General features: G+C 42.6%; 1 protein-coding gene across 1 annotated transcript in view; it reads left to right on the top strand.

Moving 5' to 3' along the window:
• LOC125009808 (low affinity immunoglobulin gamma Fc region receptor II-like) overlaps positions 1–7,013 on the top strand; it is a 22,308-nt gene extending 15,295 nt beyond the window's left edge. Inside the window, exons 4-5 of the mRNA XM_047588013.1 lie at positions 6,335–6,580; positions 6,656–7,013. Of these exons, the coding sequence (XP_047443969.1) occupies positions 6,335–6,580; positions 6,656–6,909 (500 nt within the window). The 3' untranslated portion in view covers positions 6,910–7,013. The remainder of the gene's footprint in view (positions 1–6,334; positions 6,581–6,655) is intronic.
• The last annotated feature ends 2,847 nt before the right edge of the window (positions 7,014–9,860 follow it).

The following is a 9,860-nucleotide window of genomic DNA, read 5'->3' as shown; positions in this document are numbered from 1 at the left end:
TTTTATTTACATTTACCAAAAGAGACGTCAGAATATTTTTGGGCCTTGAATACAGTCACATACTTGTAATGCTGTGTTAGTTGGATGTCTCCACACCTCAACCTTACACCTTCCTTGAACCCTTCTGTTCCTCCACTCCTCTGCAGGCCTCCATATCATTGGATAATGTCACTAAACTCCTCCTCATCCTCCAGTCTCACCCCTCCACCTTCTAATGACTCAACCATGTTCTACTACTGCGTTGAATTCAGGCTTACCTCGTACGTCGGCTTTGCCTTCAGCGCAACCAGATTCTTCCTCCTCATCCCTCTCTCCATCCTCGTCTTCTACCTGGGTCACCAGCAACGGCAGCACTCTTCCAAGGCAATGAACCACACCGACATCCTCACCTACTACACGATTACCATGGAACTGATCAGTGCAACAGTTGGACCCTCTTCATCTGTGGTGCCTATTTCAATATCTCCCAAATGATGAGCGTGGGGTATCACACTTTGTCTGCTGTTTTCCCTGGAGAGACTTTCTTTCAAATCCTGATCTGTGTGGAGCGCTACCTGGCTGTTGTTCACCCCATTACCTACCTGGGTCTGAGAAATTCAGGAGTCAGAATCAGAAACATCAGCATTGGTTGTGTTGGGCTCGTGTGCTTCGGATCAAGCAGTGTAATAGTTCCGTACTACCCTGAACTACCCGCCATCCCTCTGATAAGCTTATTAGTTCCCTCTTTAGCGGTCGTCTCTTTCTGTAGCATCTCCGTTCTCTGTGTTCTGTTTCATCCAGGGCCGGGGCGCCGGTTAAAGCAAAAGGCCTTCCACACTGTCATGGCCATAACGGGAGTGCTGTGGATGTTTTTCGTTGGGTTTGCCGTTTGCATTATTCTAAGCCTGGCGCCACAGCTAAGCCACAGTGACAGGTGTGTGGTGGTGATATCCGGAATCTGGTTCAGTCTGCCCAGGAGTTTGGCATTACCTCTGCTTTTCCTACACCGAAAAAAGAAACTCAGCTGCAATTGTAGATATTCAAGAAATAGTTGAAACAGAACAAACTCTAAAATCTAAATATATGAAGCAAGTCATAGCATTGAGCCAGGGCCTCTTTTGACTATTATTGTTAGTCAGCTGATGAGGTTTTTAATTACGCTTTCCTCCCTAAACGGGTTAAAATTCTTGACTAGAAATGTATCAAGAAGAAACTATGAATGTCAAAGAAATTGACATTTGTTGAGAAAAAAACATTGGCCATGAGAAACTAATCTTGACCAATGGGTATGACTCATGCAGTTCAAACTCAAGGAAAGACCATCCAGCACTATAGTTCCTACCACCAAATCCATCTTGGGCATGGATCAAAGCCATTTTTATAGTGATTTCATTAAAAGTTTGTAAGATCACTTTAGTGGTCCGCACCTCTAAATGCATGAACCAATTAGCCCAACGAGCATGTCTTTGGAGGCTTAGCTTCATGTTTGTCCTCTACCATTATTAGACATTAGAATATGAATTGAGGCTTCATTGGTAGGAAAGGCCACATTTCATAAAAATCTGCGGATCCTGGCTAATAAAACTAATTTCTGTTCAACATTTCATGGCAATACAAGCAAGCAGAGAACCAATCAGCTATTAACAGAAATGCATCTTTTCACTGTAAATGGTCAGCTAAATGTGTAAGCGTGTGTATGTGTAATTAAATATTGAGCTTTATACAATCTTAGGACAACCTAATACTTTCCTCTTGTGGGGCAATCGAGATGGAAATAGGCTGACAGGTGTGCCGAGGATTTGAGTTGAATATACGTTTCTTTAACATGAGTCATTTGAATCCTTTCAAATGTTCTTCCTAATGGACTGAATTAAAGAAACATGGGGAAACCATATGATTGCTGTATTTATTTATTTATTGAGGATTCCTCGTTACATGAGACTTATTCAAATATCAGAAATTAAATTTCTTGTTAAAGAGAGTTAAAGATGTATAAAATGTGTAAAGTTGTAGACCAATACGTATTATAGTATACAGATGGTGTGATGCATTTCTGTTTAAATGGTGTGATCATTTTTTTGTGTGTTCTCTTAGTAGCAGAGATGATTATCATGTTAACCAAATAGAGTCGCTCCCCTGACATCCAACCTCACTGTGGCACAACAATGCAAAAAAATAAATTTGCCTTTTAAATCATGCACTAATAGAAAGATATATATAATGTATATATCACACACACCTGACTCATAAATCGGTATTTAGATATATGTGGATCGGATACCTGCGAAGCGCAGTTGGAGTTCAGAGGCACAGAGGACGTAAAAAAGAAAATTTTCTGAGGTATTTAAAGGTTCACTAATAATGTGGTATATATGGAGATTTTATGTTTAATTTGTTTTGGTAATTTTATTTGCAAGATTTAGTCATTCATGTTCTCAATATCTCTTTTTATGTAGATGACTTGATATTCTATCTGAAAAAAAAATATTTTCAGAACTTTCTATTTTTATTTTCTTCATTCTTTCCCTTTGACCCAAATAAAAACAAAGGTCCTGCATGTCACTTTAAGTAACTTTGGCTTTATTGTTTCTTCTAAAGGCACTTTGGCATGTACAGGATTCTCTACAGAAATTAATTGACATTAAAACATGTATTTCACATTTAAACATCGGGGTCCATACTCCAAGAGCAGTGTTCATGACTCCACCATAAGAACGAGACTGGGTAAAATGACCTGCATGACAGAATCAAGTCAAACACCTGCTGAGTAAAAAAAAAAAAAAACATATAAGGTTGTCTCAGTTTTGCCAGAAACCACCTTGATGATCCCCAAGACTCTGTGAACTGACCAGACAAAAGTTGAACTAGTTGGAAGATGTGAGCCCCATTACATCTGGAGTAAAAGTAACACCTCATTTCAGAAAAAAATCATACCAACAGTAAAACCTGGTGGTGGTAGTGTGATGTTCTGGGGCTATTTTGCTGCTTCAGGACCTGGAGGAGTTGCTGTGATTTGTTGATTTTAAGGAAAAGTCAAACAAGAAAATAGTACAGAACATCCCTGTAATCCAGATCAATCGTTCCGAATCAACCATTTTTTGAGAGTTTTATCTTTATGATCATAGATAGATACTTTATTTATCCTGGGGGCAGTTCAGTGTCCAGTAGCTAACTTACAGCGATAGGATTGGTGTGTTTTCTAAAGTCAGGTCACATATGAGAGCTATAGTTCATTCAAATTAGAAAATAAATGACAGTCACTGGGTGCTAAATGCAAATGTGAGGTTCTCTTGTACAAACTGGGACTGTTTCGTGACTGCAGAGTTCATTTAAACTGTCGGAGATTATGGATGATGTAGTCAGACAGCAGGTAATCACATCTCTGCAGTCAGATCCAGCTTACACAACAACCAACTGAATCTCAGCAACAACATCCTCTGTCTTTTTTGCCTGTCTGACAGAAATTAAATCCTGGTTTTCTTGCAACTTCTCACAAATGGACAGCAATAACTAAACATCGATAACTGTACTCATCACACCCACTGGTTTATAAATCAATCAATCTGGTGCTGGAGAAAATGTATAATTTAGGTCATCTAAGCAGGTATAGATGATTTATTTATTTCTGTCAGTGCAGAGAAACATTAAAAGTGGAAAATGTCCTGAGCTCATCGGGGCTGTAGTGCCACATATGAACACAAGGATCACAGACTGTGTACTCGTGTCTGAACACCTGTGTTCAGGCACCTGTTGGTGTTTTGCTGCTTGCTGTCACTTCTGTTGATCACCTGATACCACCATATCAAGCTGTGGGCTCCGGGTTTGGAGTGCCTGCCTTTGACTTCCTGTCTTGTGCCTCCTTGTCCCTTGATTGTTCATTGGTTTCACCTATGTTGATTGTCCTCATGCATCTCACTTATGTCTTGTCATCCCTCATGTGTATATATAGCCCTGCCCTTTCCTTTGTTCCTTGTTGTGTCGTTAATGTCATCGTGCCATGCTCCATGATTCCACGTCTTGTTCCATGTCAAGATGCCATGTTGACAATTTCTTTTGGCTTTTACCTGCCTTGCTTGCAGCGCCTTTTGTTCATTATTAAATATTTTTGTTCGCCTCATCTATAGTCCCCCATCTGCCCACGGCAGGCTTCGCCACTCCATACCATGCTTCACACTGGCACTACGGAAGTCTTCTGTCCACCGGGCTTCATCCACCCAGTCCTCACCAATGAAGTCCCCCTCATTGTCCACTCACCCAGCTGCTGCCACTTCTGTCCCGTGGCCTACTGCCACCTCTGGCTGACGGCGGCCCAGATGTCGCTGCTGGACGCGCCCCCCCCCCCCCCCCCCCCCCCCCCCCCCCCCCCCCCCCCCCCCCCACCTCAACAACAGTTAGAACTGATGAAATCAGACTTCATCTGCCTCGTCAATGTCCTCAACAGACGTGGAAAAACTCCTTTTATTTCTGGTCCAATACCTGCACTGGGTCGCGATGTGGTGTTTCAGCAAGATTCTTTCTTCACACCTGGCTCCAGTCTGCACAAAATCACCTACATCCACAACTTGTATGCAAGAGATGGTCTTCATCTAAATACACTGGGAAACCGCATGCTCGCTGCCAACCTGCATCACGCTGTGCGTTACACCCGCAAGTGACTATTTACACACACCTGCCAATCTGATTGCGCTTCCTCCCCTACGCCCAAAACAAGCAGATCAGGCTTGCGACTCCACCTTGCTCTATTCCTGTTCTTGACACTTTTTTTTTTTTTTTTTTAATCAAACAAATCTTCATTTGTCAAGACATTATGCCCTCTCAGAATACCACTCCTTTTGCTACCTCCCCCTTCAGACTCCAGGTGTCATTACACCCCCCTACCACTGGTCTCCCCATTGAGACCATTGTGACAGTTGGACCCCTCTGCACTCATGTCAAAGCTGTAAATAATAACAACCTCTCCCACATAACAGTCAGTGTTCCTGCCCCCCCCCCCCCCCCTTCTTGTGTAACCTGGCCCTCCTAAATGTGAGGTCTCTCTCAAACAAGACCTTCATTCTGGATGACCTCATCTTATCCTCCCACCTGGATTTCTTATTTTTAGTAGAAACATGGTTGAGTCTTTTAAATCCAGGCTCAAAACTTACTTTTTTACCTTAGCCTTTAAGTGTTCTTATTTTTTGCTTTATTGCTGGTTTGGTTGTTGGTTGCTGTTTCGTTCTTGTTTTGTTAGTTTTTTTTTTTTTTTTTTTTTTTCACTTACTGTGCTGTGTAAATAAATTGATAGTCTCCATGCAAAAAAATGTATCTGTAACAAGCTAATACAGTTCTAATATACTAAAAGATCTTTTCTCTTAGTGTTTTATTCTAGGGTGATTGTGTGGTTTCATCTGTAGTGCTTTTATTGTCTGTTCTAATTTCAAGTGAACCGGAAAGAAGAGGTTTTTAGTGTCAGTCAAAGTGCTGCTGGTCTCATTTCAGTCAGCTGCAGAATGGAGGGAACATCTGTCCAGAGGCTGCTGGGTGAGTCTGATCTGCTGGATGTGTGTTGGTGTCTAAACGTTGAGAGATGATCACTGCTGCTTCCCACAGCACAACAGTCATTAAAGCTCAAAGTGTGGTTTCTCTTTAGTTCTGGGCTCTCTGTTGTGCTGCACAACAAACCAAGGTTAGTCAACTTCCTCTGTTACAGTCTGTCCAAGAAACGCCATCAAAACTCTGTGTGTCTTTACTGTGTGAGAGTGAGTCCAATGACAAGCTGCCTTAAAGGGACACTTCACCACTTTTTATGTGGACATTCAGTCTGTGTTGATGCTAGTTGGAGCCAGTTGAAGCCAGAACTTCCTCTGAGCCATAAAGACATAGAAAGCTGAGCTTCCTGTTCACTCAGTCGTTGTTAAACTGTCATGATGTTCAACAATGTGTTGTCTGAGTTGCTGTGTCTCCAATCTAGATTGTAGCTGTTGTGTAACAGAAATGTAAAGGATCAATGTTGTTTCATCTGAACTCTCCCAGCTCGTCTGACTGTGAGTCCCAGCAGCTCTCAGGTCTTTAGAGGAGACATTGTGTCTCTGAGCTGTGAGGAGGACGACAGCTCTGCTGGATTGACTCTGAGGAGAAACGCCACCACAGGACAGAGGACTCAGTGTGGAGCTGGGTGGGGAAAACCAGCTGGTTCTTCCTGTGACATCAGCTACATCCTCCCATGGGACAGTGGAGTTTACTGGTGTGAGTCCAGAGAGGGAGCAACTAGTAACAGCATCAACCTCACTGTCTCTGGTAAGCTCAGACTGTGGAGTTAGTATTGATGAAGCTGTGTGGAAATGGATGAAATGCTGTAGTTTGTCACTGTGTTGAGGTGGACCAGTGATCCTGCAGAGTCCTGTCCTCCCTTTGATGGAGGGAGATGACGTCACTCTGCTCTGTAAAACAAAGACCACTCCCTCCAACCTCTCAGCTACTTTCTATAAAGATGGCTCCTTGATCAGGACTGAGTCTACAGATCACATGACCATCCACCATGTTACCAGGTCTGATGAAGGCCTCTACAAGTGTTACATCATCAGTCATGGAGAGTCTCCATCCAGCTGGATCACTGTCACAGGTGAGGAGCTTCACTTTGATTTCAACTCTTATTTCATCCACATGTTCATCTGACCAGGTCAGATTCTCTCTCCAGAGAAACCTACAACCACAGCTCCGCCCACATCTACGACTCCACTTACAAACACAGCTCCACCCGCCACTACTGAGGCCACGCCCCCTCCACCATTCTTAGTCAACCTCATCCACAAAGTGGCCTACCACCTCCTGGTGTTCTGCCCATACTTCATCTCCACTCTCCTCATGGTGTCTTTATGTCGACACAGACCAACAGGTAACATTCACTCACCAATCAATCAGTCAATGACAGGTTACTCAACCCTTGATTGATTCTCTACATTTCCTTTTTCATCTGCTCTGACTTCAGTGAAAGAACTCCAAGTCTCCATGTTGATGACCCCGCCCACCCAGGATTTGCATAGACGGGATGATGACTATGATGGCGTCAGTGCTGTTACCACAGAGCATCACTTCTGACATTAACCACAGCTCTTCTCCACTCAGTCCGTTCTGATGCAAGTTGTGCAGTGGATGGGTGGCTTTATTGTATTTGCCCAGCCCCAGGCACAGTTCCATCTTGTACTTCTGTGTATGGAATTTTTACTTAACCATCGTCTCTTTTTGCAGCATTTCTTTTCTCTTGGTTCTCAAGCATCCAGGACCGGGGGGGATGGTGGAAGCAAAGCTCTTTGAAATATTTAGTGCTGGCAGAGAGCAACATTAATTCTTTAATGTTTAGAAAATGCTGTTATTGGTACTTCCTGTTTCTTTAGTTGGTCTTTGCCTTGTGTGTGTTTTTGTTTCCATGATTGTTTGGACCACCTTCGTTACCACATGTCCTGTTTCCTCATTGCCTCAATATTTTTCCTTGAAGGTTTTAGTGTTCCCTTTGTGACCCCCCCTCCCCCCTTTTTTTTTTTTTTAAATACCTTTAGTTTTGTTTGCACATTCTGTTTTAGTTCATCCATTAAATTGACTTTATTTTATTCTCGTTCCTGGTTCCTCCTGTGTCACACAAAGTCCAGGTTTTTGATAAATATTTATACTGGTTGCACCACTGACTAATACGACTAGGTTCATGTAAACTGATGGCAGTTCTTATCTGGAGATGTTTAGCACGTTTTCTGTATGCTCTCAAATTCTAGTCCACAAAAATAGGTGAGAATAGACCACAAAAATGAGAGGGAGGTTGACAGTATTTAGGTCATGCAGACCCACGTTGACACAATCCTAAATTAGACTTCAGGGACGTCAGCAGTGTGGCTCCAATGGTACCTACAAATGTCTGTAGGAAGTTCACCACTGCAGTCCATCTTGTTTGATCCTCAACCATAAATAGAAGGGCTTTATTTTAGGACGGCCATCCATGTTTGCAGAAATTACCTTTCAATGACTTTGAACCCATCTTCTAATCAAACCACGAGGGTGACATTTTAAAGTTTATAGGGAGGCTCAACTGTAGATTTTATAGAAAGATGGCAACAGGCTTTACAAACATATTCGGAGCGTGACTGGAATTGAAGGAGTGGTATCAAGTCCTCAGTTTACCCAAAGTGAGATCATTGAATGCGACACAAATTGACCAAAGTTTGTTATTGGAGACATTCCTTCCATATGAACAATCATTAAACACAGACAAGACAAGAACACTGAGTCCATTTTGAGTGTTAAGTTAACCAGAATAATAAACTACCTACAACAGCTGGAAAAGGAGAAGGCCATCGACAGACTCGACAGTTTATTTCAGACCTGGCAACACACTAAGACAGAAACTGGTCCACCCCAAAGACAAAACATCTTGACAGAAACAGAGCAATGTAGTGTTGCTGTTCAGTGCAGTGAGGAATGTACAGACTTGTACATTGGGGAAACAAAACAACCCATCCACAAACGCATGGCCCAACACAGGAGAGCCAGCTCATCAAGAAACGACTCAGCAGTCCACCTCCACCTGAAGGACAAAGGACACTCCTTTGAAGATACCAACGTCTAAGTCCTGGTCAGAGAGGACAGATGGTTTGAGAGAGGAGTAAAGGAAGCCATCTATGTCAAAGTAGAGAAACCTTCTCTAAACAGAGGAGGTGACTGAGATTTAATTTACCATCTATTTACAATTTCGATTTTGACTTCTGTTCCCAAGAGGTTTTAATAACATTAACATTTTGAGGCTGGAGGCTCCCACTAACAATAGCTTCATTAGAGCTCTATTCATAGGGTAAGTACTCCAGACACACAGTTCCCCCTCTGAACAACAGGTAAGTATCAGCCATTAAAAATTTAATCAAATTAGAAAAAAATTTAATGAAATTAGTGACCCCAGTTTCTGGTTAAGCATGTTTCTGGTGGGTGTACCCACGGAGTTTTTTCCTATTTAAGTCTCAATTTCCCACTAGTTTATCAGAACTGAAGAAGCTACTCAGATGAGTGGTGAAACGTCCTCAAGAAATTCAACAAGTCCAGTTGCCTTTATTCAATGCCTTTTGGATTACCATGACCTGGATGACTGAGAACCTTCACAGACAAGTTAAAGATTGTAGATATGATGCACCTTGGTTGTGATGGAGGTGACGTTGAGATGTTGGACACATCGCCGACTCTGCTGCCTTTGACCTCCTGAACAGGGCTGCTGGGGAAACCAGAAGAAAAGGTTAATCATGGAACACCTTCATGATGCCTTTAACGTCCATCTGTTATTGTGCTACTGTGGGTAACACAATAATGCTTTACTTTGAGTTACCTTGCCTGTTGCCTGCCCGTCTTCATGTCTGAGTTGTTGTCAATCTCTTCTTCAATGGCCAGAGTTTTGTTTTAAATCTGGAAAAATAAAGACAATTGGCATTCAAAAACTAATGAACCAGTAAATATTAAAAACTTAAAGTGAGTTAACTACTTTCAGATGAATGCAGACTGTCGACTTCCCAAATCCTGAGCAGCTGATGTTTCTGTGGATCTCCTCTGGCGTCAGTGGCTTTAGTTTCAGAGGCTGTAATCTCCGTCTCTTGTCTGTCATCAAGATGTCGAACAGCTTCTTGCCTCCAGACAGCTGAGGGAAGGTGGATCTCAGCAGGTCGAGGAAGTCTTGCCCCCCATTCCGCAGCAGCTCCACGGGCTTCCAATAAAATCCTGCATTGATTACCATACTCTGAGATCCTCCTCAGCCACCCAACTTATTGCACCACCTGCCTGACTGACCTCCATGGTTTCTAGAGCTGTCAGTAGCTCAGCTCCATGTCTTTGGATCATTCTCCCACCTGACACTCGAGATTCTTTGATACATTTCA

Source organism: Mugil cephalus, chromosome 1 (assembly GCF_022458985.1).
Source record: "Mugil cephalus isolate CIBA_MC_2020 chromosome 1, CIBA_Mcephalus_1.1, whole genome shotgun sequence".
Classification (NCBI taxonomy): Eukaryota; Metazoa; Chordata; class Actinopteri; order Mugiliformes; family Mugilidae; genus Mugil; species Mugil cephalus.
This window is presented reverse-complemented; position numbering and strand designations above follow the sequence as displayed.